The sequence below is a fragment of the Hypomesus transpacificus genome, chromosome 19 (genome assembly GCF_021917145.1).
Source record: "Hypomesus transpacificus isolate Combined female chromosome 19, fHypTra1, whole genome shotgun sequence".
NCBI classification, from domain to species: Eukaryota; Metazoa; Chordata; class Actinopteri; order Osmeriformes; family Osmeridae; genus Hypomesus; species Hypomesus transpacificus.
This window is the reverse complement of record NC_061078.1, coordinates 9,790,479-9,809,393: the sequence shown is the minus strand read 5'-3', so window position 1 is coordinate 9,809,393 and position 18,915 is coordinate 9,790,479. Positions and strand designations below refer to the sequence as shown.

Sequence of the window (18,915 nt, the reverse complement as noted above, 5' to 3'; positions counted from 1 at the left end):
ACTGTCAGAGCTCAGATGTAATCGGAGGATACTTAGCTATAATAACGACTTGTTTGAAAAACGAATAAGGCCAGGCAACAGTCCTAAGCAGCTTTGAGTCACTGGATTTAAAGCTCTGATTAGTCAGCTCAGGTAGCCTACCTACCTACCCCGCAATACTTGTGATCTGATAGGCTAAAAGGCTATGAAGGAAAGGCAAAGAACATAGGCTACAGCAGTAATGTGCTATTCATCTTTTCAACGCTATTGTGGACGGCTGTGTAATTCTGAAATGGAAACTTACATTGAAACACGCTGGAGTGTCATCTAGCGCTGTGTGCGTTTCACGGGGACTATCCATTGCTTTTGGTGCTGATCTCGAGGAAGCACCAATCGTGGAAGCGTTTCAAGGGGTTGCCACTTGCCAAGTTTCCAAAGGCGGGACCTGATGTAGGGCTTATCATACATAGTCAATATCAAGTCAACGTGGAAAGGCAATTGAAAGTTATGCATAGATGAAAACCTGTGTAGACACAGCCGTTCTCGCACGGACTAGGTGTCCTAGAAGGAATTTGCCAATCGGTGGACGGTGCGAGAGGGGCGACAAGCAGCATGTCTGACAACTTTACCGATTTGGGCAATACAACACAGCCGGTTGTCACCGACTACAACTTTCCTGCTCTAATATTCGGAATATTGCTGATCATTGTTATCATTGGCGGAAATGTGCTTGTGTGCCTTAGTGTTTACAAGGAGAAAGCGTTGAAAACTACAACTAACTACTTCATTGTCAGTCTGGCTTTTGCGGACCTACTGCTGGCTGTTCTGGTTTTGCCCCTCTTTGTGTATGCAGAGGTAAGTCAACGTGACGGACATATGGTTTTAGACAAGGCTTTTTACTTTAAGCGGGCGTGTGCATGTCGAATAACCTTGTCCTACTAAGATTTAAAAAGAATGAGTCAAGTTTGACTTTTCAAACAATGGGGTAGGATAAAGTTGATAATGATAACATGCTTCAGCACTGATTCGTAATAATTGTGTTCTAGTTGCTCTTGAATGTCTGAAGGCTTATGCTTGTCTGACTTTAACAGTTTTAAGGAGGCTATAATTCGTGGTAATTTAATATAAGACCGAGCACATAAAAAGAACTAAAGAGAAAGAACATCCCGTTTTATGTAATTCCCTTGTCCTTTCTCTCAGCTGTCAAATTTTCCAATTGCCATTTTTACTAAAGGTCAGTCATTTTATACAGATGTGAATCCCCTATGCGTCATTTGGAGACTCGTGTGAATCAGATAGTTGGTACATTATTAACACCAGCATAATCACATGGGGAAAATATGTATCTGATATACATATCTAAATATAAAGCTATTTCTGACTGTATCACATGACTTTGTTAGAGGTGTACAAGAGATGCCATTTAAGTACCCCTAATTTAAGTACTCCTTATTTGGGACACCGTTATCTTATTACTTGAGGTGCAATAGTTAATCTGCTGATAGTGTTAGAGTTGCTACTTGTTTCAATGTCAGACTCCCATTCACTGGGTGGTTGAGGACAGTCTGAGAAGTCAGCATCATGATGTAAATTAGCTGATAGCTGATGGCACGTTCACTCACACATACAAACAGTACAAACACAAACACATTTGTTAAATACTGTTGCATATTTAATTGTGTCGAACTGTGTGTATGTGTGTGTATGTGTGTGTGTGTGTGTGTGTGCTGCATCCAGTTCCAGGGTGGAGTGTGGACCTTAAACATACTGGTGTGTGACGGCCTGATGACCATGGATGTGATGCTGTGCACCGCTTCCATATTTAACCTCTGCGCTATCAGCGTTGACAGGTCAGTCTGGGTCCAACCAGCACATCTGCTAGCTCACTGCAAAATTGTTGTGTGACTAGCTGGTTGTCATAAAATGAAACAGTTTTACTGGAATTAACTATCTTAAAATGCACAATGATTAAAATCACAAAGCCGCCAATCTCCTTACCTGGGTGGGGATGGGTTTAGCTCAGTTGTAGAGCATTTGATTAGATCAAGAGGTCATAAGTTCGGATCCCTTTCAACATCTCTTTGGATAAAAAATGTCTGCTAACTCAAATAATTATGTAATCTATAGTATATGACACACATAATGCAGTTTGTCATGCTCTTAATTTTTAACAAAAATGTGGTAGAATTAGTTACTTTCACACTTTGATGTGCATCTGCTGAACATACTGATGAGATTCACTCCTCAGCCCCCCAGTAAGTCAGAATCTGCAAAAGCAGGACAGTGAAAGTGATGGAGAAAGGAGTACCAGATTAGATCTCTGAGAGGGGAATGCTGGAAACTCCCCATGGAGACCCTGATTGAGCTTTTGTCTTCAATGTTGACCCTGTTTACATTTCATCAGACTGAACATAGAATTTCTGTTTAAAAAATCTGAGTTGTGATTGATGGGAGACTTGGCCAAAAAATCTGTGGTGACCCATTTAATTGCACAATTTACTTCTGCAGACAACTGTTGCATAGTGCAAAGCATTGTTAATAGATAAACCAGTAAAGTACATTGTAATTCCCAACGTCTTATAATTTTTTTGTTGTATTGATTAATTTCTGTGTTTCTTCTGATTAATGCAAAGAGGTGATCTTCTTTTGCGGCCCTGATGCAGTATTATAGATCTCAATAAAATGACAGCAAACCACCCAGCCTGGTACTGTAACTTTGATCAGGTGAATGTGCTGGGGTGATCAAGAGCAAAATGTCAGTCCTCTAGCATTCACAAAGGGGAAGACAAAGTGAGACCTGAACTAACCAAGTCCCCTCTCCTTTCTATTCTGAAACATCCTTCTCCTCTTCTTGTTCTGCAGGTTCATTGCCGTTTCCATTCCTTTAAACTACAACCGCAAACATGTGGACCACCGTCAGATGATCCTGCTGTCTGCCACATGGCTCCTGGCCCTTGCCGTTGCATCACCCGTCATGTTTGGCATCAATGATCCCAATGATATCCCCCCACGCGACACCAGCGAATGCAAGCTGGAGGATGATAACTATGTGGTGTACTCCTCCGTCTGCTCCTTCTTCATCCCCTGTCCCATCATGCTGCTCCTCTACTTTGGAATTTTCCGGGGTCTTCGGCGCTGGGAGGAGGCTCGCAAGGCCAAGCTGAGGAACAGCATCCAGGCTTGCCGGAAACTCCAGCATGCTGCCGCTACTCTACCCCCTGTAGACCCCCTCCCTGGCCCACTGACCATGCCCCTGCCCAGGATAATCGAACGGGACCTGGCCCAGTCTGGCCTGGAGGAGGAAGAGGACTGTGAGCAGCCGGACTGCCCCTTTCCTCCACAGTACAGGAAGAGTTCCATTGAGAGTGTAACTTACCCAGACCTGTCCTCTTACAACCAGCAGCCACCGAGGAAAACAAGAGCTAAGATTAACAGCCGGGAGAGGAAGGCCATGAGGGTGCTCCCTGTTGTGGTGGGTAAGTGGCACTGAGAGCTTTGACTTGTTGCATCTGAGAATGACCTGGTTATAACTATGACTGAAGTGAGAGCTCTGCTTTGGTCAAATGGGATGTTTTGTTGTCTGTGGCATCATCTGTAATATTACTTTTGGTGTGCCAGTGCACCTACAGAAACATCTGGATCTGTCTGAATGTGGATGTTACTAGTAGTAGTTTTGTGTTTTTATTTGACCATTCTAATATAGGAGTCAGGTGGCTGAGCGATTAGGGAAACAGGCAAGTAATCTGAAGGTTGCCAGTTTGATTCCCAGCCGTGCCAAATGACATGTCCTTGGGCAAGGCACTTCACCCTACTTGCCTCCCTGTACTTACTGTAAGTCGCTCTGGATAAGAGCGTCTGCTAAATGACTAAATGTAATATAGCTAAAGTAGAAATAATACGATTGACTGAAATATTACGTAGCTGACTGATTTTCATAGGCAGCCCTAAATCAGAGCAGGCCTCTAGTTTAGCTTTTTACTGGAAATGAGAATGGATTCTCTACTTACAATATAATGACTAGGCAATAAAAATGATGAGTGTGATACAATCCTTCTGCTCCTCTGGATCTACTGTGGTGGAAATGCTTGCGCTAATCAAGAGCCTGGAGGACAGAATGAATAGGATCGTGCACATTGATATACCTCAAGAGGGAGTTCTCCATCGTTTGTGGAATTCAACATTTTTGGGCCACAGCAACATCTTTCATGAATAATTTGAAGCTTTGAGTCATTTTCTTGGTGTCAGGCTGATGGGGTGAATTTTTCATGAAAGATGTTTAAGTGGTGCACGGGTATACAGATTTATCTTTCCCAGTGGAATTACTTCCATTGGAATAAAGAAAAAAAAGGGCTTGCTTCCCACAATACTTGCGGCTTTTCAGTGGATCTGACTCTGGCAACATGATACTTGTCTAAGTCATTCTCTTATTCTCTGAAAATAAATATGTGAAAATCTCACTAGCATGCAAATGGTTACAATTGTTTATTCATAGGTCCATTTCTGCCACATTGTAAAATCTGACTATAAAATATGTTTGATTAGTTTTATGTTTCTTTTTGCCATTTCGCAAATCCTGTCAGTGGGCACCAGTTTGAACATTAGACTACCGAGTCAGGCTTGTGGGATAATTCAAAGGTCAGAAGTCATTTTTCTATTTATGGATGGTTAGATTGCATTATTATTTATGTGGTCATATACATAATAATGTGGGAGTCAGATGGCTGAGCGGTGAGGGAGTCGGGCTTGTAACCAGAAGGTTGCTGGATCGATTCCCCACCGTGCCAAATTAAGTTGAGTCCTTTGGCAGGGCACTTCACCCTACTTGCCTCGGGGGGAATGTCCCTGTACTTACTGTAAGTCGCTCTGGATAAGACCGTCTGCTAAATGACTACATTTAAATGTAGCCTACATTTATAGGGATCAAAAGAGTGTAACAAAGATATTTGAGTAACTTTTATTCCTCAACAATATATTGTCTTCTTGTTAATCACGCTGGGTCTCTGTGAAGCCTACATTTTCTGATAGGAGGATATTTTAAATATTGCCCTTGTTGTGCCAAAAAATGACATTCTGCCAATAACGGATTTGTGTCAGCAGTCAAGCTATTTAAACTGGTAAAAAAGACGGGATCGCTTTTAATCAAGGGCTTGTAACAGGTAAATAAGTCAAAAGTATTCTCGCAAAAGAAATTATTTATTTTATAACCCATCAATTAATCATGTTAATAGTCTAGTTTCCAAGCATAGGCCTTAACAAGGATATTAAACATGCCAAACACAAATAGACATACGAAACAATACTATGGGATGGTATTGCCTTTAATCACAGAAATGTAATTTAACTGATTATGCAACAAACTGCAAACACTTTTGCCATAATTGTGTTACTTTGGTTACAAAGTTAAAGTTTCACAAAGACATAGGCCTACCTTTTCTGTTACCAGAGACATAAAGGTATCTGTATTTGCATGTTATGATTGTCTGATCCAGACAAAAGCAGCTGTAGACTAGACACATAAAAACCGGATGATAGCCTACAGCTTCCTCGGACAGGAATACGTTTTTTGACAGAAAGTCATTTTTTGGTCATTTTGCTCCAGGTCTCCCCTGCACACCCCGTACAAGACACAAGTCTATAGATTGAACTTAATGTGGTCTATATTTTCACCACAAAGGTAAAATGTCACCCTAGATGGGTTAGCTGATTTTATACTTTGACATTAATGCTATCATATCTGAAATTTTGACAGATCAGTAGCCTACATTGTAGCCACCGATGCCAAAGGTCTTTGGTCATGGAAGGCTGTATTGAGCAAACCAACCAGTGGTCCAAGTCCTAGGATGAAAGTGCTTTTGGTTGACCATTTCTGACCGACTAAGTATAGGTTAAAGCCTTCAATCCAATTATTATGTAACACAGTGTCTCTTAAGTTTTAGCCGCAACATTTCTTGCACGTGCATACCGTGTATACTGACTAAACACATCTCTGTTTTGGGTTTATACTCATTATCCAAAGTAGATTTGTGGGTTAATGGGGACAAACCTGAATTTAACAAACAGTTTTCACAGATGCTCATGCATTGGTTGCCACAGTAGATTTACTAACAAATGTTTTACGAATTGGGTTGTCAGCAGATAATGTAGGTGACAGCAGGAAGCAGTTTAGGCTGTCCAAAGTCATTAGCATAAGCAGGTAACACAGAATGCAGTTTCTAGTTTGAAACACAACCTACATAACATTACTTATTGTACCTTTGACAAGCCTTTTCATGTCAACTGTAGTCATTGAAGATTAAAACAGGTCTTTGAATGTTTGGCACATTGAATTAAATGAATTTTTTTATAAAATATATATGTATAAATAATATAGGTAAAATATTAAGATTATACGTATTTGTTCCTCTTATGCCCCAAAATGTTAATATATTGGGCTATAGTTTAGGACTTTGTTTCAAATTCCCATGTAAATGCCCATTTTTGTTTCAGTGTTAACATGACCTGGATTAATTAAGGACACCAAGCCACTCAACAAAAAATTGGCTTGTGGCATATAGCAAAGTATCAGAGTGCACAGGTGCTGGAAGAGGGTATAGTAGGGGCAAACCTAGCTTGCATTGCAACTTCATTGCCTGACTGAATATTCATGGTTATCTTATCAATTGTATTGTTATTTTCCTGTTTCAGGTTGTTCTTTGCTAGGGAGAGAACATGGTAAATTTAATACAGTGGGTCAGTGTAAATACTAATTTCCTGTCATTGCGCCCTCTTAACCCTTGTGTTATCTTCGGATAATTGTGACCCTTCAGTCATTGTGACCCCCCCCCCCCCCCCCCACGTGTAATTCCCTTTCTTATATAATATTGTCTCTGATAAAATGTCAGTTTAGTTCCTAATGTTTTTTTTTCTTTCTCCCTGAGCAGTAAAAGGCAAATATAAACACATTTATACTGCTTAGGCTAATCTGACATTTCATGTCCTTACAGTCATTTAATATATTCAGCTAAAAGGTTTAATGAAATGGCCTACTCCAGGCTTGTTTGATGGGTTTTGCTCCCCTCAGACTGTTTGTTTCAATAGCTTACCTGTTGGATTAGGTGGACATTAACTGCCCATATCAAAACATCTCTTTAATTGCTTTGTTTAAATATATATGTAAATATATATGCATTCCTCCCACCTACCTTCACTTTTCATACCTTACAAACATGCTGTAAGAACAAGGCTCCAAAGCCTCCCTTTAATTTCTACTTTTATTCCTTTCAGGTTGCTTTCTATTCTGCTGGACGCCATTTTTTGTAGTGCACACCACCCGTGCCCTTTGCAAGTCATGTGATATCCCGGACGGTCTGATGAGCACCGTCACCTGGCTGGGTTACGTCAACAGTGCACTCAACCCCATCATCTACACCGTCTTCAATACAGAGTTCCGAAAGTTTTTCAAAAAGTTCTTTCACAGCTGTTTCTGGCATTAGACAACCCCTCTTCAAAGACAATGTGTCACACAGTGGTGTCAATCTCTAGTTCTGCACATTTCTTGGTTTTCATCAAACCATGAACAATGTTTATGTAGTGTCTTTTTTTACGTATGATATCCCATGCATATAAGCGCCTTCTGAAAATGAAGTGTGTGACCTGAGTGGAGAATCTACCTAATCATGGTGAGTCATAGGTCACCCTGTGCAGGACTCTCAATTTCTGACAAGTGAGACTATGTAGGTCTAGGACTAAGACCATTAGGTTAAAAAAGCAGCTGCTTGGAGACTAGCAAGGCCCTTAAAACATTGTCAGTGTAATGGATAGCACTATGATCAGATAATGTATATGATCACATCAATGTGTGATTGTAATGCCAACACTTTGAAGGATAGGCCCTGATATGCTATCATCATGCTATAAAAAGGTGCAGACAAGCCTTTTTGTTTATTTTTATACCTTTATATTAGTATACCTGGAGCAGCCTCAACATGATAAAATGAAAAGTTAGAGCACCTTTGAAATTGAACTTTGTCCTGAAAATCCTAGAACTTTGTCCTTCCAAATGTCCTGTCACTCCACAGGAGTGATATATTGACTTACATATATTTTTTATGTAGTTGAATTCAGAACCTATCCTTTAATTGTTTGGGGCATTGCATGAATAAGAATATTTTTAAAAAATCATATAAAAAAGAGGTCTTAATGCTTTCAAGAATTTAACAGTTATATTCTAGCGTTTCATGACTACATCTTAATCTTAAGTACTCATGATGTTTAAACATAAGTAACATTGTAAAAAGCATATAAGCCTACAGTATGAATACACATTACTTTATTACTAACCTCAAAAAACAATCTCTCTAAATGTATTTGTTTTATTATTTCACTTTGTTTTTATTATTATTGCCATTTTACCAAAGCCAATGTTTCTGCCTGATACAGCAGTATGTATGTTTGGTCATTGACAGTGCCTACTGTTGTTATGCCATATCCGCGTTTTAAGTGGAAGCTTTCCAATAAAGAGCATCTTTCTGATACTTAAACTTGTGCCTTTCTAACTTTCATTCTTAACAGTCCTTGGGTATGTTGCCAAGCGAAAAAATGTATTTTCCAAACAAAGCTTAAAATGCTTAGCATTCAAATAATTTAACCTTGGGGTTTCTAGAACTTCTACATGAGGAATGCATTATTATAATACATAGCTCCCTGACTGTCTCACAAATAATATATTTCCATTGGTCTTCTGTTGAACTGCTGAATGTAAATGTTGCCATGTTTCAACTATACAAGACTGTTTCTTTTTTTTGTCAATTACCAATTACCTTTCACACTGTTATGTATTTAGATGTTTTCATACATTACATTCCACTAGCCTGTTGCTTTGTATTGCTCCAATTTGTGTGTTTTAATTACTTTAATTTACTAATACAGTACAATATTACAATAATTTAGAATATTGTGATAAAGGGCCTTGAATCTATTGATAAAAATGTATCAATAGAATAAATGGCCCTTGTGTGAGACAATCAATACTATTAGGTTAGCTAAGGACCAATCCTTTTCTATAATGAAAGTACAACACTGATGTGACTCTTTGTAAATGGTACAGGAACATCAAAACAAGTGCATCATTTGTTGGATTTGGAAGGAAGGGAACCAACCTGCTTGATAAGTCTAAAGCACATATTCCTACATAACTACAATGCAGTTATAACAAAGTGCTACACTAGGTTGCTACAACATAACTATGCATTAGTTATGTTATGAGCATTTCCTTGTTGGACTAATTATGTTAGTTGCAAAATGCATCCAAAATCCATATCATGATCTACTGGGTTTTACCAAATGTCAAATATCCAGAGTAATTTAAACATTTAGTCCTCTTTCATACAAAGAGGGTAGCCACCTTTAGTGATATTAATCAGCATGCTAATTGTACATAAACCCCAATTATCTGTTGAGAGACTCAGAGCCTTTGTGAGATTACTTTCAAAATGCCATCATGAACTCTCCAACTATCCGGTTAAAATGTGATCATTTTAACTCTATATATATCTGAAGACTGCAGACGTGATGGAGGGTTTTTGGACTGTCTTAATTTTTTGTAGAGGATGTATGTAACAGGCTTAAAAGTTCTTCGCAACTGTAAAGATATTGATTTAAAGCGACTTAAATGAACTTAAGCTACTTTGACTCCCTCTGTTGGTGAAAGGCAAGTACATGCTCATGAACAGTTTCCATATTTTAATGTCTGACACCAGACAGAAAGAAATGACAATCTTATTTACACATTTCACTCTGGACTAATAAATAGTACCTTTTACCTTTCCATGTCACTTCATGGGTCAGTGGCAGCACATTGATAAAAGAGAAGTGATACAACACAGATAGAATTATTATGAAATAAAAGCATTTAACTTATTTGCATATATAAATATGACTTTAAAAGTTCCTTGGTAGCATGGAACAGTAACACGGATGCTTAACAAAGACCTCCTAAATTCAATGTGACAATGTGTTTCATGAGTGTTTCAAAGACCCAGATTATTTTCTGTTGATCAAAGCATAAATCAAGTTTTGGATGGGAGATTAATGAATCCCCTGTCATTCCTCCCTGCTCTTTGTAGCCTGCAAATGGAATATTATGTAATCACTTGAAATTCAAGGCCTCTGAACACAAAGTTGTCTGTGTACAGTATGTGTGTACATGCATACATGTTCCCTAAGTGCCAGTATGGTTATTTAAGACCCACCTTTTCAGACTCTGCAGTGATTAGAGTTTCCAGCTCCACTGTCCATCCCAGGGCATCTGACAGGGCACGTACCCCACTGACCACATCACTAAGATGGACCACGTCATTGGGCCAAGAGGTCCCCCAGGCAAAAGGCCCCACCAGGTCCCTGTTGATAAGAAGACGGGGAACAGACCTGCGTACGGCACCCGCCAGACTGGCAAAGGGCTCCACCTGCAGGACCAAGTCAAAACAACAATCACTCAAGGTCACATTAACATATTAAAGTAGTATATTTTGTTGACTGAATTTAAATGATTTACTTTTTGGGTTTGACTGACAGCCCATACATATGTATTACGTATAATAGATTTTTGACTAATGCCCCCTTTTCAAGAGTTGAAGGGAGTCAGCTTTTCACCTCCAATGAAGTTCCCATGATGATAAGGAGATCTGCCAGTGGGAAGTCTTTGAGGTACTTGAAAAAGTTCAGGGGTAGTTCTTCTCCAAAGAAGACTATGTCCGGTTTCACCATTCCTTTACAGGTTGGGCACTGAGGAATATTACCTTCCATGATGTCGGGCTAAGAGATTTTGAAAAACAGAGAGACAGAGAACGTATTTTGTCATCATAACATGTCATGTGAAGACTGTCAAACTCTAAAACACGTATTTTATCTTACATGATTAAAAGTGGGAACAAAATGGGATTTTGTATTTACAAATTGTATTTATAGTGAACAGCTCATAATCATACCCAGAACTGCTCATGGCTAAATGTGCATAAAAGTGTAAGCAACTCACACGCAGGTCTTCTCCCTTATACACTCTGCGACAAACAGTGCAAGTAGCCGAGGCAAACGTGCCATGTGCCTCCACCAGCATCTCAGGAGGAATGCCTGCCACTAAGTCATAACAAGAGAAGGGGGGGGGGGGGGGGGGGGGGGGGAGACAAGAAAGAGAGTGAATGAACGATAGTGAGAGATACAAATCAAACTCTTATTCTATTGACAATCTTTTTTTGTAAGTGTAAAGTGTCAGATTTATAAGTATAGTCCATCTACTCACATCGCTCCAAACCATCTATATTTTGGGTGTACATCCTGAGAAGCAGGCCCTTATCATGAAGAAGACGTACAAAGTAATGAGTCAAATTTGGCTGGTAATTCCCTGGGTACAGCTCTTTAGCTAGGGCAAAGAAAGGTTCAGGTTTGTGGTGGAAATAATTTATTTCAAATATGGCTTCGGCATAAGGCAGGTCATACTGTTGGAGATTTTCATAGAGACCACTGCCTGGGGATCTGTCAACAGAAAGAGAAAAACAACAAATGTTCCTGTGGAACATACATTTGTAGGGATATTTGTAAACTATTTGTTTATAACCACAGACACAGCAGTCATCAGATCAATCTCATCTCTAAAACTCTTCACCTAAAGTCTGGAATGCCACTAGGAGTGCTGATCCCTGCTCCAGCCATCACCACAATCCTTTTGTATTCTCTCTCTTTGATGCACTTGGCAATGTCCTCAAGGGTTTGCTGTTTGGAACTTGCGCCACCACCTCTGGAGAACACCCTACGGACCCCAATCCACCTGAGGCAGTAGGTCCTGTAGGATAGAGTTGGCTAAGTAACTGCAGAAGATGAGTCTATTATTTTGTTTAGATTTGATGTTATTCAAATGCTACTCAGCTTCTGGACCACTATCGTAGGCAGAAGGGTACACCAGTTTACAATGTAATCCCTTTTGTTGTTTGAATGCAAAAGTGTAATCCAGTGCTGACAGGCCTGCACAATATTTCCAGATTCTAGACTGGAATTTAGAGTGAAAATATTAACTGGATGGACTTCACTATGACTTCTCTTTCTGCATTTACCCAGACAGTAGGCCTACGGTTTGAAATCCTGTGAGTCTCGTTGTCTGGCCTATATTCTTTTGAGCCAAACAAATGTATCTTTTCTGTTGGTCTGTGAAAAACAAAAGAAGTGTTACATTCACATAATAGGCCTATCCTCAATATTGCTTTCGACATTAGACGTTTTAATTTTTTTAAGAAAGCACATTTTTTATTCTGCAAAGTAGCTCACCTTTTAGTGCGATCATTCTTTTTGACCTAATATTATGATATAAACACAACCTGCATTTCAGAATCAATGTCGAGGTCAATAAATAAGTCATTGCAGAACATACAATATTCAGCTGGTGGATGGCACCGCGTGTTTGTTTTACATGAAAGCAATTGGTCTAAAAGCTTTGCATTCCAGGGCAAAACAAATGTAAATGTTTTCTGTCGTAAATTCACTCAGCCATGCCCCAATATATTTGCTGAAATTAAGGGGAAATTAAGTTGCAAGGGTGGCTGGATGGTTCCCTTGTTTGTTATCTTCCTTTAACGTCATGACGACAACATCTAAATGTAACGCAAACTTGTAAATGTGGGACAGATCCGAATTGAGTTCAAGCTGATGACTAATTCCAACAGATAATAAAGCTATTGCAACACGTTATACTGGCCTAGATCCCGAGCCCATTATTCTATGTAAATATAACTACCTTCATATTTCATATGTATGTCCTTGTGTAACTCAACAGAACGTCAACGTTTCAACTTAATACTATTGTGTGATTGTTTGTTATAGAATTTACGGTATTACGACAGTACCTAGTAACTATTTCCGTCCAGGTCAACTCCCATGATCCTTTGCTTCCAGGCAGTCTTTATTAGAAGCGCTTGGCTACAGATAACAGCTAAAGCTAGTTGGCTCAACTCTCAAAATCTAAATCTGAATAGAAAATCACACAGACCGCAACAATGAAAGATGTCACCGGGTACCTCAAACAACAACAGAGCAACAGCTCAACTCCAGAGATGGCGGCAGAATGGCATACATTGGAGGAGTTATACAACAAAAAGTAAAGACTTCTAACACATTGGTTAGCAAGCTAGCTTTAACGTTAGCAGTCTCGTTAGCTTTCCATGTCATTCATCCGCTGAGTCATGGATGGATTTGGTTAACTAGCTAGCTAGCCAGAAATCTATTATTTGACTAGCATAACCTCCAATAAAGCCATTTTATGTGTCTTGTGTTGTTGGAAGAGTTTCTCAACAGGTTTTAAATGAAAATAAACTGTACATCAGTAGTGCTATCTCTAGCAACCTTGCAATCAGTCTGTAGACTAACGTTATATTCTATCTAGGCAAGACTAGTGTCTAGCTAGCTTACTGTAGTCGATTTAGTTGACATTGCATTGTGGTTACTATAAGCTACAGTAGGTAATTAATTATTCCTTTAAGCGGACGGTTACAATGCAGTTATTATAAGTTAACCGTGTGTGTTAGTCATGTTTTCTGAGTTAACGTTAGCTTGGTACATTCAAAGATATGTATTCAGCTAGTTCTATGGGTTAATAGCAGTCAGATGCAAATTTAGACTCGCAGAATGCTGTGGACCCATGATTTAAAAATGATTTAAAAAGTAATCCTGTTAGCTTACTTTTTTATTGATGTATGTGATGAGCTAATGGGGCTCACACTCTGTTTTGGTCTTACCACCTGGTAGGCTGTGGCATCAGTTGACACTGAAGATGACAGACTTTGTAAAGGATCCTTGCTTTGCCACAGGGGATGGACTCATACAGGTACTGTAAGATATTTATTGACGAGTTAATCTGTCTTGCTATAACTACATCACTAGCTAACGTTTCATTGTAATTTTGCAGCTTTACGAAAATTTCCTCAGTGACTTTGAACACAGGTAAGGATGTCTGTTAACTATTAAAAGCATATTGTTCTTGCATGACTGTTTTGCTGCATTCATGTATCCCAACCACCTGACTTCTTTCTACCAGAATCAACCCATTGTCCCTGGTGGAGATAATCCTGTATGTTACTAGACGTATGACAGGTAAATGCTTGGTCCTTATTTTTAATCTGCTCATATACTTTATACTCTGATGCCATGGGTTTTTCACTTTTAAATTATTGTGAGTACTATTTTGAAGTACAATTCAGCATTCTGTGTAATTAACTACATTTTCAGATCCAAAAGAAGCCATCACTTTCCTTGAGAAAACCAAGGAAAAGGTTAACCAGAATTTGTCAATATTCTAATAAGATTTTAAAATCTTTTAGGAAATAAGACAGTGTGTTTACAATACACACTCAACTATAATATTACAGGTGAAAAGCAGTGATGAGGCAGTCATTCTGTGTAAGACTTCTATTGGCACTCTAAAGCTAGAGATCAGTGACCTTCCAGCAACAAAGGTAAGACTGAGACCTATGTGTACATGGCATTAGATACTATTAACTAGACACTTTCAAAGGACTGATGTCTGCAAAGCTGATAAACCTCCATGACTTAAAACTTCCTCCCGACAGAAAATCATTGAGGAAGTTGATGAGATGTTAAACAATTTGCCTGGAGTAACGTCAGTCCATGGACGCTTCTATGACCTGTCCAGCAAATACTATCGCATTGTTGGGAACCACGCCAACTACTACAAGGATGCTCTGCGCTACTTGGGCTGTGTGGACATCAAAGACTTGGCAGGTACTGTGAGAGGCTGCTAAAACCAGCCCACAGGGAATCACACTGACAATGACTTAATTAGGCTTTTGAATATTCCTATAGTGCTGACTTTTGTACTGTACTCTGTTTTGCGGTTATTAGTTATGTCATAGTTGTTAGGATTGATAATTGTTCCCATTTTATAGAGACAGAGAAGCAGGAAAGGGCTTTCACATTGGGCTTGGCTGGACTCTTGGGGGAAGGAGTTTACAACTTCGGGGAGCTGGTAAATAAACATTGCCTGTGTTTTGGGGCACACACATTTTTTCACGGTTATAAATTGTTGCAACTAACATACATAATACATTTATATTCATGTTCTTATTTTTTACCTTTATTCCACAATTGGCTATGATTTCTTCTGCAGCTCATGCATCCAGTGCTTGAGTCTTTAAGAAGCACAGACAAGCAATGGCTTATTGACACTCTGTATGCCTTCAATGGGGGCAATGTGGAGAAATTCCAGACCTTCAAGTCTGCCTGGGGCCAGCAGGTTAGTGACAGAATAAAATATGCATTTGGGCATTCTATTGTCTTTGGAAAAGACAAGGCATGCTCTGTAGCTTTTCTGTTGTAGTTTTATTTTAATGAATATTTATATAAAATGAAAGGTACAGTGGATGTATGCAGCCTTATCAAAAACAGAACTAAATGAATGTCTTGTTGCAGCCTGACCTGGCAACACATGAGGCTAAGCTAATGCAGAAGATTCAGCTCCTTTGTGTGATGGAGGTGGGTAATCCTAACCAGGTGATTTTTCTTCATAGTGAATGTTTAATACTTTGGTATCTCAAAATAATCTTCCCCATTCTCTCCTTACTTGTAGATGACTTTCACCCGCCCAGCTAACCACAGACAGCTGACCTTCCATGAGATCTCACAGAGTGCCAAAATCCCTGTAAACGAGGTCAGTTTGATGCTAAGCACATATTTCACCTGTCAATCACATCTGCATTTGTCAATTCTATTTCAAAGTGGTGACCTGATTGCTGACCTAACAGGCTGTAGAAGAACATTAACCTATATAAGTGGTTGCCAATGTTGTTCCTAGTCAATTACACAGTGGCTGACATTAATCTTTTCCCTGCACTACTAAATAGTTCTGTCAATGCCCATTGTGACCTGGACATTTTTCTAAATGTAGTAATCAGCATTTGTCAATGTTTTGGAAAGATCCAATGGTATGTTATCCTAAATATACATAATACATTGTATTGATTGACAAACACATTTTCCTATGGTGAACCTGCCATATTTTGCTGTATTGCCTTTGTAGTGATGGTATGTTCTATGTTTTGTATGTCTGCTTTGTATTATAGGTTGAGCTCTTGGTAATGAAGGCTCTGTCAGTGGGCTTGATCAAGGGCAACATTGATGAGGTGGACCAGAAGGTTCAGATGACCTGGGTGCAACCAAGGGTGCTGGACCTGCAACAGGTAAGTGCACACCACCCCAAGACTGAGTTTGAGTTGGTGGTGTCAATCATAACATTAGTCTTTTGTGCATGATGATTCTTAAGTCCAATGTTTTATTTTAAAAGATAAGTATGTTTGGAAAATATGTCCTATAAATTCAAGTGACCCAGCTAATGTTTAGTATTTAACACTCCATTATAACAGGTATTGGTTTTTTCCCCAGTCCAATTTGTGTAAACTGTACATTTTAAACGTGTGCCTTACCAGTACAAATACAAATTGGAATTGAAAACTGCAGGGAAATGCCTTCATATTTTACCAGTGGTCTTAATGACACGGTGTTGATGATTAACCGTCAAGTAACTTATCATCCTCTTAAACCTTCCCTTTGTGGTTTCAGATTAAGGGCATGAAAGAGAGGCTGGACTTCTGGTGTGGAGATGTGAAGAACATGGCCATGCTGGTGGAGCAGCAGGCACACGATATTCTCACCTAGGCTAAGCATACCTGGCAACCCTGCCTTTCCACCTGCCAAAATGGCCTCACCTACCTTCATAGGCACAACCTATGAGGGAATTTACACTTGATTCCCCTTTGAGGAGGACTTGTGCATCCAGCTATTTTTGGTTTTGTAACATTTATTCTTATTTTTTTTTGGTTGGATACCATGTATGTTCTTTGTGTTACTGTAAACATTTATATCCACTTGCAGTACATGTAACAGTGTTGAATTTTGCAAATAAAAATGCTAGTTGATGAAACATTGCCGATCAATTGTTGTGATTCAAAACATAAATAGGGTTTGACCACTACTCAATATCACAGATTGTTTTTGAAGAAAGTAGCTTCTCTGTTGACTATAAATGCCTTTAAATTTGTTTGTGATATTACTACTTTATGTTAAGCTACATATAGTACATTATTTCACTCATCGGTTTTTGCAAGAATCTGTTGTCAGGAGTATTTTTCGTTAAAAACAATCTCCTTGTATTCATCTTCAGATTGTGACTGCCAAACATAAATGTACATAAAAATACTTTTTGTTCAACTGTTATTTTAGATTTTCCTCATGAGTGAAATGCCTTTCGACCTGATTTTATGTAGCATTGATGCTATAGAATGGTATTTACGGTCCTTATTATACCTGTCTACAGGATGGATAGACTTGGTCTGGTCTATGTTTCTTTGCTCTATAATTGGAAGAGATAGGGACCGTGATAAGACCAAGTGTTCAAACGTCTGAGGCCTGACAGACTTGTCTAGGTATCGGTCTCCAGTAGTTTGGTGTCGGTCTGGGTGTGAATCAGTCAATTTGGTCTTGACTTGATCTGTGATGAAAATGAATATAGATTAACTGAAAATAAAGTATTTTACCTCTTTGTGATTGCAAACAAACCTTGTTCATAACATTGTTAAAAGTTTAAAATGTTCACATTAAGGCATATTTTCTGTAGATTAAGAGACATCGTTAATGGTGCCTTTTATTTTACACAATTGGTAAACAGTTTAGGGCCATTGCACATTGATTAAGTACAGAGGCAATGGCATTTTTTTTTTGCTTGTTTAGTCCATATGGCATAGTTATATAAGTTACACTTTAGAATTGTGTTCATGAAAATCTTGGAAATGTGGTTTATGGCCCCAGGGGCCCTTGTGGTTTATAACTAGGGATAAATATGGTTCACATTTTAATTACCAGTTCTTTGCAGCTTACATGTTGCAGCAGTCAAAGCCTTCAACACAACACAGGTTTTTATTAGTATCCATTAGGTCTTATAGTAGTCCAAAAGTACTAAATCGAAACTGCCATTAATGCTTAGCATTTGTGTATTTATGTATTTATCTTACTATCAGGGACTTTATCAAGGCTTTCAGAAAATGTGCAGAGACAATCTGTCAAGCTAAATCAGTCTTTGATATTCCCTTGTGCAAAAGAAAACCACCCAGAAGGAGAGAATCGTGACAAACACACCCACTATCATTGCTGCCTATTCCGTGGTGATTCATTAATTTGTTCCACTGAATATATTTTATAGAGCATAACAGCATTTCTGAATGCGTGCCTACTGGGTGTTTTGTTTTTTGGGGTTCAAGGATCTGATGGTAGTTTGATTGGAGGGAAATACAATTTGTGATCCAAAATGCAATTTCCTAATAGATTTCAGTACAAATTTGCTCTTTACTTTGAATAAACATTTACATTTTGTGAAATATTTCCTTCCAAGTCAGTTCTCATTGTATAATCAGTGCTGTTAGGGTCAGGGTGTTCTTGATTGATGTATTGATATTTAATTGATTGTTTATACATTGTATAACCTATTGATTAATGAAATGGCCATTCCCAAAGACACTCTTACGGCTCTTTCTTATTTTGTTAAATAAGAAATAAAAAAGTAGATTTTGATCTGATTAGAAGGTCATTTGTGTGTCTTTAAGATCACATATTGTTGTGCCATTCTACTAGGATGGTGACATACTTACTAGAATGTAACAGAAATGTAATGATGTGAGAAAGAGGTTAAGGAACATCTTCCTTACTAAACATTTCTAAACATTAACATAGGGGACTTCTGTTAATTTACCATTGTATATGTCTTTAAATGGCCAATAAAACTCAGTACAGAAGACTTTGAAAGAGTTGTGTCATAATTGTTTTAGTTTTCTAGAACAATTCAATGAGCAGTGAATAGCAGATTTATTTATTTTTTACTAAAGGTTCGAAAGCTACATACCACTAGTAGAG

The 18,915-nt window shown here is 38.6% G+C and overlaps 3 protein-coding genes across 3 annotated transcripts; 2 read left to right on the top strand and 1 right to left on the bottom strand.

Moving 5' to 3' along the window:
• The first annotated feature begins 559 nt into the window (after positions 1–559).
• Positions 560–3,699, top strand: LOC124481630 (D(4) dopamine receptor-like). Its single transcript, XM_047041747.1, has 3 exons — positions 560–844; positions 1,730–1,829; positions 2,842–3,699. Exons 1-3 carry the CDS (start codon positions 592–594, stop codon positions 3,467–3,469), a joined length of 981 nt encoding a protein of 326 aa, XP_046897703.1. The 5' UTR covers positions 560–591; the 3' UTR covers positions 3,470–3,699.
• Positions 3,700–9,684: 5,985 nt separating this feature from the next.
• sirt3 (sirtuin 3) lies at positions 9,685–12,588 on the bottom strand. The gene is made up of 8 exons (XM_047041745.1): positions 12,274–12,588; positions 12,063–12,153; positions 11,618–11,794; positions 11,255–11,487; positions 10,991–11,091; positions 10,609–10,770; positions 10,209–10,421; positions 9,685–10,083 (listed from the first exon to the last, which is right to left on the bottom strand). The coding sequence occupies exons 1-8, from the start codon at positions 12,362–12,364 to the stop codon at positions 10,060–10,062; spliced, it is 1,092 nt and encodes a 363-aa protein (XP_046897701.1). The 5' UTR covers positions 12,365–12,588; the 3' UTR covers positions 9,685–10,059.
• Positions 12,589–12,883: 295 nt separating this feature from the next.
• Positions 12,884–16,933, top strand: psmd13 (proteasome 26S subunit, non-ATPase 13). The gene is made up of 13 exons (XM_047041744.1): positions 12,884–13,099; positions 13,747–13,825; positions 13,907–13,941; positions 14,036–14,091; positions 14,227–14,270; positions 14,367–14,453; positions 14,568–14,739; positions 14,904–14,983; positions 15,125–15,250; positions 15,427–15,489; positions 15,584–15,664; positions 16,077–16,193; positions 16,573–16,933. The coding sequence occupies exons 1-13, from the start codon at positions 12,999–13,001 to the stop codon at positions 16,666–16,668; spliced, it is 1,137 nt and encodes a 378-aa protein (XP_046897700.1). The 5' UTR covers positions 12,884–12,998; the 3' UTR covers positions 16,669–16,933.
• Positions 16,934–18,915: the final 1,982 nt, after the last annotated feature.

Excerpts from the sequence above, each read along its gene's own strand:
- LOC124481630 (XM_047041747.1), top strand. The coding sequence starts at position 592 with ATGTCTGACAACTTTACCGATTTGGGCAATACAACACAGCCGGTTGTC. Across the intron at positions 845-1,729 it reads GTATGCAGAGGTAAGTCAAC|TGTGGACCTTAAACATACTG; the intron begins GTGACGGACATA and ends TCCAGGGTGGAG. Across the intron at positions 1,830-2,841 it reads TGCGCTATCAGCGTTGACAG|GTTCATTGCCGTTTCCATTC; the intron begins GTCAGTCTGGGT and ends CTTGTTCTGCAG.
- sirt3 (XM_047041745.1), bottom strand. The coding sequence starts at position 12,364 with ATGACTTATTTATTGACCTCGACATTGATTCTGAAATGCAGGTTGTGT. Across the intron at positions 11,092-11,254 it reads TATAGATGGTTTGGAGCGAT|TGGCAGGCATTCCTCCTGAG; the intron begins GTGAGTAGATGG and ends GTTATGACTTAG. Across the intron at positions 10,422-10,608 it reads TCATGGGAACTTCATTGGAG|GTGGAGCCCTTTGCCAGTCT; the intron begins GTGAAAAGCTGA and ends TTGGTCCTGCAG.
- psmd13 (XM_047041744.1), top strand. The coding sequence starts at position 12,999 with ATGAAAGATGTCACCGGGTACCTCAAACAACAACAGAGCAACAGCTCA. Across the intron at positions 15,251-15,426 it reads AGTCTGCCTGGGGCCAGCAG|CCTGACCTGGCAACACATGA; the intron begins GTTAGTGACAGA and ends GTCTTGTTGCAG. Across the intron at positions 16,194-16,572 it reads GGGTGCTGGACCTGCAACAG|ATTAAGGGCATGAAAGAGAG; the intron begins GTAAGTGCACAC and ends TTGTGGTTTCAG.